The sequence below is a fragment of the Schistocerca americana genome, chromosome 6 (genome assembly GCF_021461395.2).
Source record: "Schistocerca americana isolate TAMUIC-IGC-003095 chromosome 6, iqSchAmer2.1, whole genome shotgun sequence".
Lineage (NCBI taxonomy): Eukaryota > Metazoa > Arthropoda > Insecta > Orthoptera > Acrididae > Schistocerca > Schistocerca americana.
The window spans coordinates 344,983,222-345,006,756 of record NC_060124.1 but is presented as its reverse complement, the minus strand read 5'-3'; the positions used below and the strand labels follow the sequence as shown (position 1 = coordinate 345,006,756).

The 23,535-nt window shown below is 40.0% G+C and overlaps 1 protein-coding gene across 5 annotated transcripts in view; it reads right to left on the bottom strand.

Moving 5' to 3' along the window:
* The window catches only part of LOC124619254 (histone acetyltransferase KAT6A-like), a 66,046-nt gene that overhangs the window by 15,355 nt on the left and 27,156 nt on the right, over window positions 1-23,535 (bottom strand). For 4 of the 5 annotated variants that reach the window (XM_047145518.1, XM_047145515.1, XM_047145517.1 and 1 more), the window contains exons 6-8: window positions 17,689-17,982; window positions 15,574-15,831; window positions 3,341-3,996 (exon numbers count right to left, since the gene is read on the bottom strand). In XM_047145518.1, the coding sequence (XP_047001474.1) occupies window positions 3,341-3,996; window positions 15,574-15,831; window positions 17,689-17,982 (1,208 nt within the window). The remainder of the gene's footprint in view (window positions 1-3,340; window positions 3,997-15,573; window positions 15,832-17,688; window positions 17,983-23,535) is intronic. The other variant, XM_047145519.1, reaches the window with a different exon arrangement.

The window sequence follows — 23,535 nt, the reverse complement described above, 5'->3', positions numbered from 1 at the left end:
TATGATAGGGAGTTTCCCTTGTAAGGAACAGGACTTCTCCTCAGGTGAATACTGGGTTATAAATACAAAAGCAAACAGGAGTAACACAGGAGTAGGTTCAATCAATAAGAAAATAAGAATGCAGGTAAGCTGTTGTGAAAAGTATAGTGAATACATTATTGCATCCAAGACAGATACGGAGCCCACACCCACCACAGTAGTACAAATTTATATGCCAACTAGCTGCCTAACCAAAAGTTTTGAAGGCAATGCTGTGCTATACTGTTTATAAATTAGTTTGAGAAAATAACTTCATTTGTGTGGCCACACTATCCATAGTTGCTTTATATACACTGATTGTATTTCAAATCTGTCTTTGCAAATACAGTCTGTTATGAAAGATATTTACAATTTGGCTTGCTTTCTGGATCGAAAAACAGTTAGTCACAAAGTATGTTGGTTTTACGTATGGTATTTCATGTCTGTGTTTCACACACATCGGAACATCATCTGCACGCACATTTTATTAGATATACCTTTGTTTGGCACTGTTGATTGCAGCTTACTTCCGAACTGCTTTGTGATACTGCATTTTTTATTTCCCCCCCCCCCCCCCCTCCCCCCCCGCATATCAAAAAATGCACAGTTGAAACTAACAACAATGCAGTCATTTTGAAAATATAATTTTATATTTATTAGAGGATAGGCTGCATGTTGCCTTTCATGCATATATTTTTGAATTTCTTTCTGAATTTATCTGATAATTTTTTCGAGGCTTTCGTTCTTTGTCAAAGATATGTTTTAATTGATACCAGAGGTAACAAATCAGAGGAGTTATCAAAATGGTTTGAAATAATGCTTCTGATTATTATGTAAATACAGATGATGAACTATAAGATTTTGTACAAATATGAATATTTCAACTCGTGGCTCATGCCAGCTTACAAGCACCCACCTTGTGTCTTGATGGCCATGCGAATTCTCCCAGCAGACATGTTAACTTTCGAATCATTATAACATTATTTTCAAAAAAGAAAGATGATGTGACTTACCAAACAAAAGCGCTGGCATGTTGATAGACACACAAACAAACACAAACATACACACAAAATTCAAGCTTTTTTCACAACCAACGGTTGCTTCTTCAGGAAAGAGGGAAGGAGAGGGAAAGACGAAAGGATGTGGGTTTTAAGGGAGAGGGTAAGGAGTCATTCCAATCCCGGGAGCGGAAAGACTTGCCTTAGGGGGAAAAAACTTGGAATGAGTCCTTACCCTCTCCCTTAAAACCCACATCCTTTCATCTTTCCCTCTGCTTCCCTCTTTCCTGAAGAAGCAACCGTTGGTTGCGAAAGCTTGAATTTTGTGTGTATGTTTGTGTTTGTGTGTCTATCAACATGCCAGAGCTTTCGTTTGGTAAGTCACATCATCTTAGTTTATAGATATATTTTTCCCACGTGGAATGTTTCCCTCTATTATATTCATAGCATTATTTTCATAGGCATAACAGACCCAAAGGAAAGTTTGCAAGCAACATCTGCATTTGAAATTCTACTTAATAGAAACTAACTGCTCATGTGAGAGATTTATATTACTCCTCCTAATTCACTGCTATTATCCAGAGAGAGAGAGAGAGAGAGAGAGAGAGAGAGAGAGAGAGCATGACACAGCTGCAATGTGTGCTTTATGTCCTTTTCATCGCCAAATACGCATCATACTCATTGAGTATACACTATTAATGCAGGATAATGAGAAATATCATTAACATCAAACATTTGTACTGCGTGTGGGATTGACAATGGGGTCATTTTCAAAGACACTGTTAAAATTTAACAAATACTGACAGAATTTACTAACATTCACACTTAATTTTGTGTAATGTCATCAGTGAACACAAGTTTAATGAAAACTACATTTCCTGACAAAAAGAGTGAAATACCCAGAAGGGAAGGAGGAAGCAATACTAAACTTCTCCAGATGAGAAAGTATGTGACATTATTTCACTGATTACAAAATCAAGTCAAAATTAGAAAGAACTTTGAAGTTTGAGCCTAGATGGATGCCCTGACTTGTTTGGAAAGGGTGTCATAAATATACAGGGTGATTCAAAAAGAATACCACAACTTTAAAAATGTGTATTTAATGCGAGAAACATAATATAACCTTCTGTTATACATCATTACAAAGAGTATTTAAAAAGGTTTTTTTTTTTTTTTTTCACTCAAAAACAAGTTCAGAGATGTTCAATATGGCCCCCTCCAGACATACGAGCAATATCAACCCGATACTCCAACTTGTTCCACACTCTCTGTAGCGTATCAGGTGTAACAGTTTGGATAGCTGCTGTTATTTCTCGTTTCAAATCATCAATGGTGGCTGGGAGAGGTGGCCGAAACACCATATCCTTAACATACCCCCATAACAAAAAATCGCAGGGGGTAAGATCAGGGCTTCTTGGAGGCCAGTGATGAAGTGCTCTGTCACGGGCTGCCTCAGGTAGTTTGGTTTTCAGCCTAGTCAACAGCGCCTCAAGCGAACAAATGTACAACTAAATGAAACTTTATAGCTCCCTTAATTCGCCGACAGATAGTGCTTAGCTCTGCCTTTTGTCGTTGCAGAGTTTTAAATTCCTAAAGTTGTGGTATTCTTTTTGAATCACCCTGTATTGTATTCTCTCCAGTAGCAAGCTGGAGGCAATCATTGTAACTGGTTCCTTATCTTCTGGAAACTGGCACTGGGCAGAGTTGGTGTGTCTGAACTAGTCTCACACATACTTTATTGAAGAGAGATCTGGGGATGCTGCTATCCATGCACGTATGTCAACATTACGCAGGCACCTCACACACACGTTGTGTAGATGAGCACTGTCCTTTTGAAAAAGGCATCATAATACCAGTGCATGAGAGATAACATATGAGATGCAGTGCACGAGAGATAACATATGAGATGAATGATGTCCAAGATGTACTGTTGTGCTGTCAGAGTTCCCTCAATAACTACCAGCCAGAATATTAATCTTTGTATGGCACATGTGAGTTTTGCACTTAGAAACTGCTGTATGGGAATGAGAAAAACATACATAGTTTGTTTTAAAGTGAAAAATCAATGTTAATAACAAGAACTACAAAAAAATATAAACGAGACTGAACGGAAATCTATAGAAGTTGAAATAGGACTCCAAAGGGAAGCGAAAAACTGAATTTAAAAAAATGCTATTACGCAAAGAAAGAAATACATACAAAATATATAAATTACATGAATAACTAAATATTACACAGTCAATGTACAATGTAGCAACTGAAATGCAGTGATATTTAAATGGTACTGTCATGATTCTTTTAGTGAAATTGTATTTAGAACTCACCTGTAAGGCAATTTGTTAGGCGGACTGCGATGTGTGATGTTCATATGCTGGTTTAAAGTTTCCTGAGAAGCAAACTGTTTATCACATATTTGACATGTAAAACGTCCACCTATATTGGCACCCCGTCCACGACCTCTTCTCATTGGGAGATGGTGGAGAGCGGAAGGTGGATTGTCACCAGTCAGATCAACAGTGGGAGGTCTCGGTGGTCGTTCCACCTGTGATATTTGCTGCGGGCGTCCAGGGCTTCGACCTTGAGGAACAGCGAAAGATGCTGTTCCTGCTGGCTGTGCAGGCCTTTGTCGTTGCCGAACAGGAGAGCCCCCTCCATTATCTGTACGAATGATTGAGATGGCTGCATTGAGATTGAGGGTAGGAACTTGCTGTTGTACAGTCTGTGCAACCGATCCGCGATTGCCACGCAATGGGCTCGTCTGTGCCTGAACGTTTGCACCTCTAGATGTGTCAGCTGCTGGTGTCACTGTAATTCCTCTTGATGCCAGCACGTTCGCCACTTCATTTGCTTTGTTTCTTCCACGTCCCCCAACAACTTGTCCTCCATTAACACCACCCACTTGTTTCTGTTGTCTAACTGACAATGTAATTGAATCAGTTAACTGGATCATTTCAGATCGATTTGTGTTATTCAGACTCCCCTGTAACATGAAAATTGATATTACACTGCAAGCAAAATTACTGTTTTGACAGACATTATTACAATGTTATCGTTTCTTATTTCAGATAATGTAATAAACATATTTGTTACAATAAACTAAAATACAGTACGGTCAACAAAAAGGTTTGTGTATGTGAACAACTGGAGAATACTGCCCTCTTCCCAATTGGAAAAAAGTGCCAATAGATTATATGTAACATAGTAGCAGACCACTAGTGCCATAATAGCTCTTCTTTAGACACAGTCAAGAGGTCACCAACCAAAGATAAAAGAAAAGAGGATTGCTAAATAAGAAAAAAACTATCAATACACACAGATAAGGATCACTTAACATGAAAAAAGGGTCCTGACCACAAGAGAAAGATTACAGAGAATGTAAAATGACCACAAAATGATGAAAAACATGACAGGCAAGCACAGAGCTACCACTTACATAACAGAATCTTACCAAAAGGGGAATTAATTTTATCAAAAGAAAAATTCACCCAAGCAAACTACACTATTATTAAGCTGAATTACAGACCAGTATGCACATCCATACTCCAGACGGTGAAATAGTAGTACTGGCGACAGGCTCATACAAAAACACAACACTAAACTAGTAGTTCCTTACTCACAGAGGTTAGAACAGATTGAGGAATGTTAAAAAGGACGGGCATGTCAATCAGAGGAAGAAAAGGATCCTGTTGCGCCTCCTCTCATCCTCACAATAGACAAATGCTTTATTTATTTAGCTTATGGTATTTCACGCAATAGGAGTACAGACATAATAGACAGGAAATACACAAAACTGAAAAGAATTGGCAATTTTCAAACGAAATACAAACATAAAAGAAATTTTATGTCAAAGTCTATATATTCATTCCATTCTAGCACCAATGCAGATGCCTCCAGCAAGTCAGTCCATTTTCCCTTATAAGAGCGCAAAGAGCATTCACTGTGAAGAAGTTTCACGGACTGTCTCTATGCACCACAGTCAAAGTCTGAATATATCAGTTTTCCTCAGTAATGTATCGATTCTGTGCACTTGCCATGCCAACAGCACATCCCATTTAATGCCATCTACTGTCTTTGGTTTCATTCAGTTACTGATATGCTTAGGTTCTAGTTCTGGAATCATTATTGTAGCAGTTCATTTGTTTTTCCATTCCACTCATGCACCCAATGATCTTCTGTTCTATAACCATCTCTTTGAAGTTGTTTTACCCACAAATAGCAACATTGTAGGCACTTTAAGATGTTGGTAGTTTAGTTGTGGGAGACCTTCATGGGCTGGTAGACCTTCATTTCCAACGATTTTTCTAAATTTGCATGTGATTGCTACTTTTCTATGCACCTCTGGAAGTACCAAGTTACACAATACCTGAAGCCAAAATGAAGATGTGGATCCGATGGCCCCACAGATCAAACTCACGGTGGTGCTCAACTGGTCTATCAACAAGTGTGGAACAACAACTACTCAACTATGCCAGCAGTTGCTTCCCTAGTAGTTCCACAGAGTTTCTGAATTATGTTATTTTGAGTTGTTATTTTTGCTGTGGTATTCTCAAGGTGTTTTCTGTAGCTGATAATGCAGTTGTATGTCACAGTTGGATACTTGGAATGTTCGTTATGATTCAGGGTATCACTTCCAAGCTTTCTACTTGTGCTTACATTTGCCTGTTTATTAATGCAATGTTATATCAAGGCCTGTAAGTCATGAAGTACAGTAGAGCTTCAATTATCTGGATGGCTTTGAGGAAAACGAAATTTGTTCCATACGACTAAAACTGTTGGTTCTGTTACAACAGTATACCATACAATGTGCATTTCTTTATTGCTTTAAAGCCTATCCACAGTGAAAGCGATAAAAGACAAAATCTTCCACCGAACAACAAATACAGTATGCCTACTATTTATGTACAATGCACAAATTGCAGTGTTTGTGGTGCCTGCCATACAGTGTGGCTTGCATCAGTTTGTATCAGGACCTTAAGATATACACTGATTTGTCATTTTGTTCTGTCTACCGTGTCTTTTCCTTTGTGTGTGTGTGTGTGTGTGTGTGTGTGTGTGTGTGTGTGTGTGTGTGTGTGAGTGAACATCACCAATTTCAGACATAAAAAAGGCCACAAATTTAAAATCTGTCTCTGTTCTTGAAAATTAAGATGGGAGTTTGTCGAAAAAAAGTTATGAAAACAGTAGAAAACAAAGAGCTTGAAGAGGCCTTATTCAAGTCGTTTTTTGCAGCAATGGGCATTAGGAAACCTCCTTTCTGGGTCAATTGTTTGTAAAATCTTTTAGCTGAAAAAAATCAAAAGTGTATCTTCATTTAAAGGGAGCAATGGCTGGCTATGTTGTATTTACGTGCTGAAAAACTAACAGACCCAAAAGCAGCAGAAAACTTTATTGAAAACTTTAAAATTAAAGCAGAATCTTATCATCTTTAACTTTTATACAATTCGGATGAGACAGGTCTTATTTGGAAGGCTTTGCCTGAAACAACTTTAGATTCTAAAAGGGAAACTAGTGCTCCTGGCCGTATGGTTAGTAAAGACCATGTTACTGTGCTAAACGTTGCTAAGTCTATGGGAAACCACGATACCCTTTTGCTGATAGGAAAATCAGACTTTCAAAAATGTTTAAAAAAAGTCCCATATTTTACAAGAATCAACCAAAGGCCTGGTTGGCAGCTGCTTTATTTTGTTAAGGGTACAATTCAATTTTCATACTTAAAAGTAAAAAATGGCAAAACGCCATGGTATTTGTGAGTCCACACACAAACAGTGTTTTAGAACACTGATCTGTAGTGACTTATGTTAAGGATGTTAACATTGGTAACAGTTCACATACTTTACAGCATTTCAACATGTGCAGAGCTTTGCACCTGTTCGATGTTATTGTATTTCTACTGTGAAAAAGCTTAATTTTGAGGATGACTACTAAACATGTCATAGGATTTTAAAGTCTGACATGCGCTGAACTAAAATCTTTTGCAGTATCATTTGAAAATGGCGCAAAGGCTGAAATTGCAACTGCGAAATAAATGATTTCTACAGTCAACGTCAAATATGCCTTTTAAAAAATTCTACACAATTGTGAACCCAGACCATAAGACGTTAATCGCTTATTACTTCCGTGAGACATTTCTACTATAGCAGATCATCAATACAAATCATATGGTATCCATGCTGCAAGCAAGTGGCGAATCTTTACCGTTGCACCGAGCGCCCCCTCCCCCATTCCCTAACTGTTTTTCTTCCACTGACACTCTAGGACAATGAGAGCAAAGCTCGCTACATTTGCAGGTGATACATTTGGATTTCACCTTTTGTTTCAGTCTACTGTAGCACTTTCGTGAAGTTTCATGTTTTAGTCTATTACAATGAAGCATGTTCACTACTGCAAAGTTGAAAAGAAAAGTGATTTCTCTCGGCGAGAAAATATCAAATTGTGCTGTTCATCTTTGATACGGGATCAACAAGTGCATGCCCGTTCACTAATCTTTTCATGCAAGCTGGCTTCCACTCATGCCTCAGCAGTGAGCAAAAGGTCAGCTCACAGCAAATAATGCAAGAGCAGGGGATGGGAGGAGGAATCACAACATGGCAACCCAGCAAGAGAAACTGCTGTCAAAGAGTCTATTCTACGACTGCTAATAGTTCTGCAGAGATGTATTTTTCACAGCATCTAATAAACGCTTTTTGAGGCGAATTTGTTTCCTAAAACTATTGCACTGATGAGAAATGGCAATGAAATGTCAATTACTTGCCTTTTAATTAATGAGGCAAAGAACACTGTGCAGCTACGTCGTCATCATCATCATCATCATCATCATTTAAGACTGATTATGCCTTTCAGCGTTCAGTCTGGAGCATAGCCCCCCCTTATAAAATTCCTCCATGATCCCCTATTCAGTGCTAACATTGGTGCCTCTTCTGATGTTAAACCTATTACTTCAAAATCATTCTTAACCGAATCCAGGTACCTTCTCCTTGGTCTGCCCCGACTCCTCCTACCCTCTACTGCTGAACCCATGAGTCTCTTGGGTAACCTTGCTTCTCCTATGCGTGTAACATGACCCCACCATCTAAGCCTGTTCGCCCTGACTGCTACATCTATAGAGTTCATTCCAAGTTTTTCTTTGATTTCCTCATTGTGGACACCCTCTTGCCATTGTTCCCATCTACTAGTACCTGCAATCATCCTAGCTACTTTCATATCCGTAACCTCAACCTTGTTGATAAGGTAACCTGAATCCACCCAGCTTTCACTCCCATACAACAAAGTTGGTCGAAAGATTGAACGGTGCACAGATAACTTAGTCTTGGTACTGACTTCCTTCTTGCAGAAGAGAGTAGATCGTAGCTGAGCACTCACTGCATTAGCTTTGCTACACCTGGCTTCCAGTTCTTTCACTATGTTGCCATCCTGTGAGAATATGCATCCTAAGTACTTGAAACCGTCCACCTGTTCTAACTTTGTTCCTCCTATTTGGCACTCAATCCGTTTATATTTCTTTCCCACTGACATTACTTTTGTTTTGGAGATACTAATCTTCATACCATAGTCCTTACATTTCTGATCTAGCTCTGAAATATTACTTTGCAAACTTTCAATCGAATCTGCCATCACAACTAAGTCATCCGCATATGCAAGACTGCTTATTTTGTGTTCACATATCTTAATCTCACCCAGCCAGTCTACTGTTTTCAACATTGTTGTTGTTGTTGTGGTCTTCAGTCTTGAGACTGGTTTGATGCAGCTCTCCATGCTACTCTATCCTGTGCAAGCTTTTTCATCTCCCAGTACCTACTGCAACCTACATCCTTCTGAATCTGCTTAGTGTATTCATCTCTTGGTCTCCCTCTACGATTTTTACCCTCCACGCTGCCCTCCAATACTAAATTGGTGATCCCTTGATGCCTCAGAACATGTCCTACCAACCGATCCCTTCTTCTGGTCAAGTTGCGCCACAAACTTCTCTTCTCCCCAATCCTATTCAATACTTCCTCATTAGTTATGTGATCTACCCATCTAATCTTCAGCATTCTTCTGTAGCACCACATTTCGAAAGCTTCTATTCTCTTCTTGTCCAAACTATTTATCGTCCATGTTTCACTTCCATACATGGCTACACTCCATACAAATACTTTCAGAAATGACTTCCTGACACTTAAATCAATACTGGATGTTAACAAATTCCTCTTCTTCAGAAACGCTTTCTTTGCCATTGCCAGCCTAAATTTTATATCCTCTCTACTTCGACCATCATCAGTTATTTTGCTCCCCAAATAGCAAAACTCCTTTACTACTTTAAGTGCCTCATTTCCTAATCTAATTCCCTCAGCATCACCCGACTTAATTAGACTACATTCCATTATCCTTGTTTTGCTTTTGTTGATGTTCATCTTATATCCTCCTTTCAAGACACTGTCCATTCCATTCAACTGCTCTTCCAAGTCCTTTGCTGTCTCTGACAGAATTACAATGTCATCGGCGAACCTCAAAGTTTTTATTTCTTCTCCATGAATTTTAATACCTACTCCGAATTTTTCTTTTGTTTCCTTTACTGCTTGCTCAATATACAGATTGAACAACATCGGGGAGAGGCTACAACCCTGTCTTACTCCCTTCCCAATCACTGCTTCCCTTTCATGTCCCTCGACTCTTATAACTGCCATCTGGTTTCTGTACAAATTGTAAATAGCCTTTCGCTCCCTGTATTTTACCCCTGCCACCTTTAGAATTTGAAAGAGAGTATTCCAATCAACATTGTCAAAAGCTTTCTCTAAGTCTACAAATGCTAGAAACGTAGGTTTGCCTTTCCTTAATCTTTCTTCTAAGATAAGTCGTAAGGTCAGTATTGCCTCACGTGTTCCAGTGTTTCTACGGAATCCAAACTGATCTTCCCCGAGGTTGCCTTCTACTAGTTTTTCCATTCGTCTGTAAAGAATTCGTGTTAGTATTTTGCAGCTGTGACTTATTAAGCTGATAGTTCGGTAATTTTCACATCTGTCAACACCTGCTTTCTTTGGGATTGGAATTATTATATTCTTCTTGAAGTCTGAGGGTATTTCGCCTGTCTCATACATCTTGCTCACCAGATGGTAGAGTTTTGTCAGGACTGGCTCTCCCACGGCCGTCAGTAGCTCCAATGGAATATTGTCTACTCCGGGGGCTTTGTTTCGACTCAGGTCTTTCAGTGCTCTGTCAAACTCTTCACGCAGTATCATATCTCCCATTTCATCTTCATCTACATCCTCTTCCACAATATTGTCCTCAAGTACATCGCCCTTGTATAGACCCTCTATATACTCCTTCCACCTTTCTGCTTTCCCTTCTTTGCTTAGAACTGGGTTTCCATCTGAGCTCTTGATATTCATACAAGTCGTTCTCTTATCTCCAAAGATCTCTTTAATTTTCCTGTAGGCGGTATCTATCTTACCCCTAGTGAGATAGGCCTCTAGATCCTTACATTTGTCCTCTAGCCATCCCTGCTTAGCCATTTTGCACTTCCTGTCGATCTCATTTTTGAGACGTTTGTATTCCTTTTTGCCTGTTTCACTTACTGCATTTTTATATTTTCTCCTTTCATCAATTAAATTCAATATTTCTTCTGTTACCCAAGGATTTCTACTAGCCCTCGTCTTTTTACCTACTTGATCCTCTGCTGCCTTCACTACTTCATCCCTCAAAGCTACCCATTCTTCTTCTACTGTATTTATTTTCCCCATTCCTGTCAATTGCTCCCTTATGCTCTCCCTGAATCTCTGTACAACCTCTGGTTCTTTTAGTTTATCCAGGTCCCATCTCCTTAAATTCCCACCTTTTTGCAGTTTCTTCAGTTTTAATCTACAGGTCATAACCAATAGATTGTGGTCAGAGTCCACATCTGCCCCTGGAAATGTCTTACAATTTAAAACCTGGTTCCTAAATCTCTGTCTTACCATTATATAATCTATCTGATACCTTTTAGTATCTCCAGGGTTCTTCCATGTATACAACCTTCTTTCATGATTCTTAAACCAAGTGTTAGTTATGATTATGTTGTGCTCTGTGCAAAATTCTACCAGGCGGCTTCCTCTTTCATTTCTGTCCCCCAATCCATATTCACCTACTATGTTTCCTTCTCTCCCTTTTCCTACACTCGAATTCCAGTCACCCATGACTACTAAATTTTCGTCTCCCTTCACAATCTGAATAATTTCTTTTATTTCATCATACATTTCTTCAATTTCTTCGTCATCTGCAGAGCTAGTTGGCATATAAACTTGTACTACTGTAGTAGGTGTGGGCTTCGTATCTATCTTGGCCACAATAATGCGTTCACTATGCTGTTTGTAGTAGCTTACCCGCATTCCTATTTTCCTATTCATTATTAAACCTACTCCTGCATTACCCCTATTTGATTTTGTGTTTATAACCCTGTAGTCACCTGACCAGAAGTCTTGTTCCTCCTGCCACCGAACTTCACTAATTCCCACTATATCTAACTTCAACCTATCCATTTCCCTTTTTAAATTTTCTAACCTACCTGCCCGATTAAGGGATCTGACATTCCACGCTCCGATCCGTAGAACGCCAGTTTTCTTTCTCCTGATAACGACATCCTCTTGAGTAGTCCCCTCCCGGATCATATGTTTTCAACATATGATCCATAAATAATATGAACAACAGTGGAGACAGGTTGCAGCCTTGTCTTACCCCTGAAACTACTCTGAACCATGAACTCAATTTACCGTCAACTCTAACTGCTGCCTGACTATCCATGTAAGGAACCTTTAATTGCTTGCAAAAGTTTGCCTCCTATTCCATAATCTCGTAGAACAGACAATAACTTCCTCCTAGGAACCCGGTCATATGCCTTTTCTAGATCTATAAAGCATAGATACAATTCCCTGTTCCACTCATAACACTTCTCCATCATTTGCCGTAAGCTAAAGATCTGGTCCTGACAACCTCTAAGAGACCTAAACCCACACTGATTTTCTTCCAGTTGGTCCTCAACTAATACTCGCACTTTCCTTTCAACAATACCTGAGAAGATTTTACCCACAACGCTGATTAAAGAGATACCTCTGTAGTTGTTACAATCTTTTCTGTTTCCATGTTTAAAGCTTGGTGTGATTACTGCTTTTGTCCAGTCTGATGGAACCTGTCCCGACTCCCAGGCCATTTCAATTATCCTGTGTAGCCATTTAAGACCTGACATTCCACTGTATTTGATGAGTTCCGATTTAATTTCATCCACCCCAGCTGCTTTATTGCACTGCAAGCTATTGACCATTTTCTCGACTTCCTCAAATGTGATCCTATTTCCATCATCATTCCTATCCCATTCTACCTCGAAATCTGAAACATTACTGATCGCATTTTCACCTACATTGAGCAACTCTTCAAAATATTCCCTCTATCTGCCCAAGGCATCCACAGGATTCACCAGCAGTTTTCCTGACCTGTCCAAAATACTTGTCATTTCCTTCTTACCTCCCTTTCGAAGACTGCTAATTACACTCCAGAAGGTTTTCCAGCAGCTTGACCCATAGTCTCCAACCTGTTTCCAAAGTCTTCCCAAGATTTCTTCTTGGATGCTGCAATTATCTGTTTGGCTTTGTTTCTTTCTTCAACATAACTTTCTCTGTCTACCTGAGTTCTAGTATGTAGCCATTTTTGATATGCCTTCTTTTTCCTTTTACAGGCTGCCTTGACTGTCTCATTCCAACAAGCTGTTTGCTTCATCCTACTTTTACACACTGCTGTTCCAAGACAGTCTTTAGCCACTTCTACTACTGTGTCCCTGTACCTCGTCCATTCCTTTTCCAATGACTGTAATTGACTACATTCAACTAACTGGTACCTTTCCGAGATCGCTGTTATGTACTTGTGCCTGATTTCCTTATCCTGAAGTTTCTACACTCTTATCCTCCTACATATGGACCTGACCTCCTGCACTTTCGGCCTCACAATCCCAATTTCACTGTAGATTAAATAATGATCAGTGTCATCAAAGAATCCCCTGAATACACGTGTGTCCCTCACAGCCTTCCTGAATTCCTGATCTGTTGTTATGTAGTCAATGACAGATCTGGTTCCCCTGCCTTCCCAAGTATACCGGTGAATGTTCTTATGTTTAAAAAAGGAGTTTGTGATTACTAAGCCCATACTGGCACAGAAATCGAAGAGTTGTTTCCCGTTCCTGTTGGCCTCCACATCCTCTCCAAATTTACCCATAAACTTTTCATACCCTTCTGTTCGGTTTCCAATCCTGGAGTTAAAATCACCCATGAGCAGAACACTGTCCTTGTCCTTTAACAACTACTTCACTGAGTGCCTCATAAAAACTATCCATCTTATCTTGATCTGTCCCTTCACAATGCGAATATACTGACACTATCCTAATTTTCTTGCTAGACACTGTCAAATCTATCCACATCAGTCGTTCCTTTACATACCTTATTGCAACTACGCTGGGTTCCATTTCTTTCCTGATGTAAAGCCCTACACCCCATTGTGCTATTCCTGCTTTGACTCCTGACAGGTAGACCTTGTATTCTCCCACTTCCTCTTCTTTCTCACCCCTTACCCGAATGTCACTAACAGCTAAAACGTCCAGCCCCATCTTACTTGCAGCTACATATGAAACATATTTCTTTACTGATGCAGCCTTACAATGAATGTAATTTTCGGACAAAGTTTAAATTGACATCAACATAATCTCAGAACTATTTTATTCAGACATTAAACATAGAAACATTCTATCTCACTGGATACTACCTAATTTGCTTTTCACTAAAGCATCTATGTCTGGTATCACCTTCTAAACATCGCTAATTCTAAGATAAGCTTTTAAACAGAAGCCTGTCAGTAAACTTCTGTAGGGAGATTTCGTTCTGCTCAATGTGACGAAGTTGCTCACACAAAAATTTAGGTCCAAACATTTACACAATTGTAGCTGTAAACTTTTAAAGTTGTGGAAACTTACCTTGAACAAAATTTTTATGCGTGTCTACAAGATGTATTTTTATAAGAAACTTATCATTGAACTAGCTGTCACACTGCAGATCTTTAAATTCTAACTATAGTTAGGTACCCTGCACTGATGTGTTATAAACTGATGCCGATTTGTGTGATCGCTCTTAAGTTTCTAACCCAGCCATAATTCTACTGTCATTAATTTTAAAAGAGCTTCTCTCCACTTTAAGAAGTACTGCACCGTTAAGTACATACACTTGCATTTAAAATTACAGCGAACTTAATGTATTGTTCTTTCTCTGAAGACAGCACATGGTTTGCACTTTCTCTCACTACTCAGGTGGTAAGTGAACACGAGTGCTGGTGCTCGCCTAGCTACATCCTGGACTGAGACCGAAACAGGAATAACTTTTAGCTTGTTCCAGCAATAGAAAAACATTTTCTGGGCCATTTCATGGCCACTGTTATACTGTTGAAAGCTGTGCTGAATGATTTTGTGCATCTACCAGTAAGTGCATAAATTATCCAAGTTCAGCCACACGAAGCTGCTGCTAAAAAAAAAAAAATTCAAAAGAAGTTGCAACTGTATTGCCCATTTCATGAAACACTGGGGATTTTTTCTTCATATCCACACTATAATTGCATGGAAGCTTCCACAAAACTATGAGGAAAACTTATCAAAACTTCAGCACTTCAAAGTCAAATGGCGCACTGAAAATAATTACCTTCTTGATTGGATAAGTAATGTGGACCAAACTCTGGTGTATCTCAATATGCCAACAAATTATACAGCAGAAGCAAATGGGAGCAAAGGTGTCAAGACACTGTCCACAAATGGTTGAAAGCAGTGCATGTCTGTCATGCTTGCTTGTTCAACTGATAGCCATAAACTGTCACCATTCATTGTTTTTTAAACACAAGACGTTACCTAACCTCATGTACTCCCAAGAAGAGTTATTGTACTTGCTAACGAAAATGGTTGGTTCATAGAGGACAGGGTAACACAATGGATTAAACTCGTATAGCAATGTTGTCCTGGTGCCTCCCAAGGTTTGCAAGTGTGCTTGTACTAGATTCATACGCACATCATACTACTCTGCCCATAAAGAGAAAATTAGTAGAGGTAGAATGGACCTGGCTTTAATTCCAGGAGGGATGATGTCAATTCTACAGGCATTAAATATTTGTCTAAACAAACCATTTAAGGACACATTTCAGAATACGCACACGCAACAGCTACTAAAAGAAGCTAAGCAATTAACACCTACCGAAGGTGTTACAAGCGCAAACTTGTCTTAATTTTGCAGGTGATCACTCTTGGTATTGTCTCCGAATAAAACTGTCCATCATGCTTTTAAAAGAAAACTGTTCTTCTAATGTGCTTGATGGGACAGAGGACGATGCTCTCTATAAAGAGAGTGGAGGCAAGGATTCGAGTGACGTGACTCTGAATCATCTGAGTAATAAATAAACACAGTACGTATCTGTTTATGACAGTTCAATAAAATTTATGTTTTGTACTTCTGTTTTTCATTTCTAAGCAATTTTATTTGTAGATATGCAGCTGTATACCAAGATGACCAGACAGAACAGAACATTTTACCTGTACACTGGTGATGAGAGGTCCTGTTTCTGTGGGTTTTTGAATGGCAATCACATGACAGTCAGGGTCTTCATGCCTGTCTGGCAGCAACACATCTAATCTGCGCTGCTTGTTGGGTGAGGTACCTTGTCCACCTCCAGGTACTTGTCCAACTGTTCGTTTTTGGGCCATTGTCATTTGTGCTCCACCACGAACAACAGTTGTTGCTGCCATGCGACTTCCAGCCTGTTGTACACGATGCGGCGACTGTTGCTGTTGCTGTAAGATTTTGTCACATTATAGGTAATTTTATACAATAAAACTTATTTGACATGGAAAAGGTGTTTCACGATCATCAATCATATTAATTTAAAGTTCACTTTTTCAGGAGACTAAGGCATTGAGATTATGTATTTAAAAAATGTTTGCTTGTTCTTCTAACTCAAGTAGCAGCAATAGCTATACATAATCTTGCAATTTTAGATTACAGGCGCACTGCAGGAAGGGAGGTGTGCACATACCAGCTGTTCTGCAGGCAGTCTTTGACAAGAGATTTTAATGGAACTATTCGTTAGAAAATACGGATTCTCTCACATCTCATAGCTTCACTTGTCAGATCCTTGGTGCACTATGGAGGGGAGAAATGAAGCTATGAGAGAATCAATTCCTGGCTTCTAACAAAAGCCACTCCTCTCAAGATTGTTGGCAGCTGAATATGCCACATCTGTGTGGAACAATTCGGCCCATGTGAAACACACTGATGTGGCCATAAATGAGGCATCCTGCATCATATCACAATGTTTGAGCCCCCACACTGAAAGGGACATCTATGCTCTCATAGTGAGTTTCACGTAATCTAATGAGAGAGAGAGAGAGAGAGAGAGAGAGAGAGAGAGAGAGAGAGAGAGAGAAAATTAAAAACCACTGTTCTCTACTTCGCAGGCTCTCTCATTAGATTTAGAGAAAACTATTTGGCAAAAAGAAAAATACAAATAAACAAACAATTGTTTTTCTTCTTCTTATGGTCTGACATCATAGCCTGAAAGTGAACTGGTTTTCTTTTCATTGTTGCCCTTAGTTACTGTGGTACTTCGCAAATAAGTAAACCATCAGAAATATTTTGGCAAGTAATTGATGGCCAGTTTACGTTTTGTGGGTTTTAGGTTAGATTGCTGCATACGAAATATAGTTCATATATACAAATAGTTCTTTTACAGTGGAAGGAGCATGATACTTCTTTCCTCTCTCAAGGAAGTACTTGAAATAATTAAAGGTTGTCCGCAACGAGGATGGCAGCTATTCGCCACTATATTGCTCCCTGCTTTGCGGGTTGGAGATGTGCCTCGCGTTTTCTCTTTTTTGTATGCTGCTTATACAAGCTTGAAATTAAAAAAAACTTACTGAAATGAAAAGACACCAGGAGTCATAGCTGAGATGCCACTGATGAGGAATACGATGACAAACTTCACAATTAGCAAAATGCCAATCTCCTTGCAATGCTGCTCACAGTACAGCAGGGATCTTTACAATGACTAGGTAACAAAATGGCTACCAGAGCACCTTCAACATAATTAATGCCAGGAGATGGAGCTAAGTCACTCTATTCATCGAATTGTTGACTGCTGAAAGATCTCTGTTCACTACACTCCCCACTGTGCCAAGCAATGATAAGATGGCAAGATAAGTAATAACACCATCTTCACTACAGATTCTTTGCAAAGTACTCAACTACATGAACGGATGAAGTTAGCTATTTCTATTACCTTCTCTCACAGCAATGACTCCCACTGTACAGTCCATGAATTTGGTGGCTAAATGCATGTGTGTAAGGATAATGTAGGGCCTTTATTTTAAAGGACGAGTGTTATTTAGGTACGCATGGTATTCCAAGTAACAGCTCGTATGATTTTTTCATCATTTATTGAGCCCAATGTATGTTTACAGAAATCTCTGAATGCATAAAGACACTGGGTGCTGTTTATTAACATCTCACAAATTATTCTTTGTTAGCATCTGCAAGCTAATTCCCTTGGGACAAACAGGGAGAAACGACCACAAAAATAAAAAAGGTGGAGGGTGTTGCACCAAGAGCAAAGAAGGAAAGAATGTTTAAGGGAATAGAATCATAGAACATACCATCACACTATAACCTCGAGTTTGCGGTTGCTGTTGCGGCTGCTGCTGCTGTTGTGGTTGCTGTTGCAGCTGCTGGGTTGGGATGGGTTGAAACTGTGGTTGCGGGTGGTACTGCTGCTGCGGTGCTGGCTGTGGCTGCTGCTGTTGCTGCTGCTGCGGCTGTTGTCCATATACCATTTGCTGGCCATACGGTGGTGGCGGCGGCTGTGGAGACAGCTGGTTGGGTGAATGTCCCCTATACAATTGGGGAGGTGTAGGACGACGAACGGCCTCAGGTGAACCTTGTGGTACATACTGTGTGTGGAAGATAAACTTTAAAATTGTAAAGACACAAATACACAACAAATGAAAAGTCTTGTATGAGTCTTACCTCTAATCAATGACCATGGGCATCTGACATATTTGTGGGCATATTATCAGACTCAGCTGCAGATTTTAGCGACCTCTTACCAATACTTCTAAAACTAACTACGAGTGTGCTTCATGCAAATGGACAGCACGCTATCAAACAAGTCTTAATTTTAGGAAAAATTTCACAGACACAAACGTGTCAAATGTTAGTGTGGGCTTACGAAGAGTCTGCTCCTTAATCTGAACAGTTACACAATGGACAGCTTAAATAAAACTTGATTGAAGCTGTTTCACATCTAGAGCAGCCCGCTATTCGCACCGTCAAGACAGTGCGCAACACTGTATTGGATGATCAGCAGTTAAAAGTACATGAAAAAACTGACTATATGCATATCAGAAGAAAAGAGTATTGTTTTGACCATTTAAAAAAGAATCAAGGTAATTTTGTGTAGCAACTGGTTATTGTAGAAGGGGGTGCAGGTCCACCAGTTTGTGACAGGAACAAAACAGTAATAGATACAGTGGGTGGAGTAAGCTGGTGACCCTGCATCAATAATGGCAAAACTGTTTTCTTCTGCTGGAAGGCTTAAGGTCAACATTTTCTGCGTGATCAAGCAGTGCAAGCAGAGATGAGGTTATGGCTCTGTCACAAAGTCAAACATTCTACAGTGATAGTCTCAATGAACTGGTCTCTTGAAATGTGTTTGTCCCCAAAGGGGACATGTTGAGAAACAGATATGAATAATAAGGATGTAGACTGAAGAAAATTTATTTTATTTTTTAAAAAAACTTTCAGGAGTTTTCACATAAAACATTTGGAGACATTATTTTTCAACATACCCTTGTATGTATAATCCTCAGTTTTTTGTATTTCTGGGCTCCTACCCTTTCGGACGAAGGAGGATGAATTTGTTGAGCAAATCTTTTCAACATTTGCCTGAACCAATTTATCAGGAGAATCTCAATCAGCTTGGCCTCTTGCAGATTTGAATCCAAATCTTCATCAATAAGCGTAAATATGAGACCTATTCCATACATCAAACGGGTAAATTCCAATGTGCAACAATCAGTTGGATGAAATAAATTTACAAATTACTGTACTTTTATAAAAATATATTAAAATGATAGCGTACCAAATGCTAACAAAAATTAAACAGTGAGGCAGCTAAACTGACTAGTCTACTAATTTGCCCACAAAATACACATTTTTGATTAGAAAAGAAACAGAAAACTATTGCCTGATAAGAAAGACACTAAATCAAGACACTAAATTGCCTTTTTAAAAGTGTACTAGTAAGGTACCTAGGATGCAACATGCAAATTTATCAGACGACTCTACATGTCTAATGTTTACAATTTCATTCATACAACTAAATTAATTATCACTGTATTAATTATTCTGACAACATGCAAGAACCTATCTACAAATAACCAACAATACTGAGAGTCTTACTTCTTTGCTTTTCATCAAATAAAATAGTTATATCTCCATTATGTGACAGTATGCAACACACATACAGGGTGTTTCAAAAAGGACTTAACAACTTTGAAAATTCACATAAATTAATTCATAGTACCTAAAGAGATTATTGTAGTGTCAATTTGTAGGGAAATACATCAAGTTTTGTCTTGCATGGCTCGCTAGTGCCAAATCACACCATAAGAAGTGCTAGCGGCAGTTGCATTGAAGATTGCTTCCTCCACTGGACCCGAGCTTGTTAGCTGTGTGTTTTGGTTTGATGAATCAAAGTCAGCGAAACAGTTCAGTGTAACATTGCAACATGTTCATGATAGCCCTATAGCCCTAAACTGAAAGTCTTTTGTGCACTGAGCAAGAACAAAGTGTATGGCCCCTTTTTTCCCCATCAGAGAACTATCAACGGGGTAGTGTACCTGGATACGTTACAATTTTTGACACCAAAGATCGATGAGGATAACCAAGAACAAAATGATTGCTTCATGCAAGATGGTGCACCACCTAAGTACCTGGCTGACATCCAGGATTTTCTCAGCGACTGCTTTCCAGGTCAATGGATTGGCCGTGATGCGCCAATCGCATGGGCCCCATGTTCCCCAGTCCTGACACCACTCACTTTTCTTATGGGGATTCATCACGGACATTGTGTTTGTACCTTCTATGCCGGCTTCTCTACCTGAACTTAAAGCAAGAATTTACACCGCCACTGCAATGCTACAGAGTTTGGGAAGTAATTCACTTCCGATTGGATGTGTGCAGGATAACCAACAGAAGCCTTGTACAACATCTTTAGTGCAAGATAAAAAAAAAAAAAAAAAAAAGGAAACAACTTGCTGCGTTTCCCTACAAAATATCACAAAAGCCAGCTCTCTAACTTGTATCAATAAATTTATGTGCATTTTTAAAACTGTAAAGTCCATTTTGAAATTTATCTGACAATGGAATACTCAGGATGTAATAATGGAAAGGACAGATTGCTGCTCACCATACAGAGGAGATGCTGAGTTGCAGATAGGCACAACAAAAAGACTGCTAAAAATGTGATCTTTCAGCCTCAAGGCCTTCTTTCATACACACACACACACACACACACACACACACACACACACACACACAAAACGTAAAAAGTATTGTGTGAACTTCACCTCTCTGCATCAAATTTTCATTCTCTGAAGAACAAACAAAACGGGCAAAAGGGAAGTTTTCACATCTCTATCATATGCTGTATTATTTTCATTGGTGACAGAATGTCATTAATTTTAGTCCACTTTTAACACTCATTTTTGTACTACTTTTGAGGCAGTGTAGTGAAACTTTATTGCTTTTAGTGATCCGCAAGAGTGTCTACACGCACAATCTGGGCGCACAGCTGTACAGTGCGCTACAGAAGTCGCAGGATGCCAGCACCAGCAGAGGCTCACACTCTCAGATGTGCACGCTGCCTCTCCATACTGCACTCTACTGCCCAGCCAACGGCTTATGGAGTCAGGCTCGGCCAGCCTCACCCTCAGTCTGAAATCTACTTTTCAGCCAATGTGACTAGGACTAGTTGGGCAGCCACTCCGCGGCAAGTGTTTCTCCTGTACCAATTTACTTTAAGTAATAAAGCGGTGTGTTCATTATTATCTCTGTGTTCTTATAATTATTACATTACCACATTGGTTTTGGCTACAGAAGCCTCACAGTACACCTTTGTGGCTGTCCTCGCCAATCTGAATACAAAAAGGTTCAAATGGCTCTAAGCACTACGGGACTTAACATCTGAGGTCATCAGTCCCCTAGACTTAGAACTACTTAAACCTAATTAACCTAAGGACATCACACACATCCATGCCTGAGGCAGGATTCAAACCTGTGACCGTAGCAGCCACTGAAGTGCCTAGAACCGCTCGACCACAGCGGCCAGCTAATCTGAATACAGATGGCTCGGGACCAGCCACTGGCATTCCCACCCAAAACTCTCAGTCCAACACACGTCCATTACTCTCATGTTGAGAGGGAAGCTTTGGCCATTGCGTATGTAGTCACAAAAGTCCACATATTCTTGAATGGTACAAATTTCCAACTCATTACAGATTACAAATCGTTAGTTTTGTTATTCAGTCTGTCCATCTGGGTCCCTGATAAGGTGGCCTACAGGTTGCACTGGTGGGCATTGTTTCTCTCCAAATACCACAATGACATCCATTTTCACCCCACTGTGCACCATGGCTACGCCGACGCCTTATACAAAAACTCCTTCAGACCAGAATCCCAAGTTTGATGGACAGGGGCTCATGTATATACAGTAGAGGGCTTTCCGATAACTAGTACATGGGTCACCAGGGACACAGGGTCTCACCTTGTCCTCAAGCTGGTCATCCACCTTGTATAGCAGGGTTGGTCATTTATTCCTCCAGGCGCTTCCAATCTGCTTTGTAACTATTTTGTCTTGGGTCATCGTCTCTCGGTCTTAAATGGGGTCATCCTCGTTTTCCTCCTCTCCATGGAAAACGCAGGGTGGTCATAGCCAAGACTTTGTGGTGGGAGGTCTTACAGCTATTCCATGGGGGTCACTGGGGATTTTCCACAACAACACCTTTGCTTGCAGACGTGTCTACCGGCCTGGCATTGACCGAGACTGGAGCATTTGGTGGCTGTAAGTCCCCAGGATGCTAGTCAACATGTGGCTCTGAGGCTTGAGGTTTGTCCCATGGTCTCCAACAATCCAGCCCTAGGAATGCATCCATATGGATTTTGTGGGCCCATTTCTGAATGTGTTTTATCTGACTGTCAATGATGTGTTTTCCATGTGTTGTACAGTGCTCCTCGGCCACTACTGAGGTTACGATTCAGGATCTTTCAAAAATCTGTGGAAGATCTCCCAGTTACTCAGTTCTGACAACAGACCTCAGTTCCTGTCCTGGACATTTTGGGATTTCTGTGTGCGGACAGGCATTTGCCATGTTCGTTTCAATTCTTTCCCCCCCTAATCTAACGGGGAGGCCAAACATATGGTTCAGACCTATAAGACCCAGATGAAAAGGTATCTGCAAGACTTTCCCCAAGAGGAGGCGTTACTATTTTTTCTGACAGGAAACCAGATGGCTCCTATTCATCCCTGTAACGCTGCCAAGTTGCTCCACAGGCACCAGTCGCTGACACTGCTCCACCACCTCCATCAGGTTCTTGCCCACCATCAAGTTCTATTATACAGCACTTTCTGCAGGTACGGCAGTCTGGGCGCATGCTGGTTATCAGCAACCATCATGCATCAGAATGGCTACTGTGTATATACTCTTTGGATAGGAGACCTAGAGGTCCAGCACCACCAAAAAAATCGGCTCAGAGTCTACAAACGCACCCATTCACACACACCCTCCTCCTCCTCCCCCTCAGGTATCTTGTCCACATTTCATTCTCAACATTGTGGCAACTAAAATCGACCATACGGAAAGTATACGCTATGGACTTCTACCTCTGCAAGCTCTTCAAAATTTCGTGCAATGGTTTACTACATTTAATGCTGCATAATAACTGCGTTGAACATCGAAACAAAATTAAGTCATTTATGGGGGGAAGGTACCAGTCAAGAAGACGTGTAAAAATCAAATTTTTGGGCCAAATAGTTTTTGTGAAATAGAATGATAAGTGTGTCAAAGCAGTGGGAACACCACGTGTCTGCACAGGCGAGCAGTGCAGTGATGACAAAATCGTGGAATGCGGGGAGCACGTGTCTGCAGCAGCGAAAGGGTTAATGAAGAGACAAAGCACTAGAAATTTCAAAAAATTGCATTCAAACGAATATAATTCGTGAAGTAAGGCACTTCGATATTGTTTTTAAATAATGAAAATATTAAGCAGTGCACAAGATTTGAACTCATAACCTTTCGCGTAGAAGCCCAACACCTTAACCGATACGCTAGCGCAGCTCGTCTTACTACGGAGCGCCATTAGTCACGCAAAATATTGACAAACGCTGTTTTTATGACTATGAATTACTCACGTTTCGTCGAAGTACAATAGGAAATAAACAATTA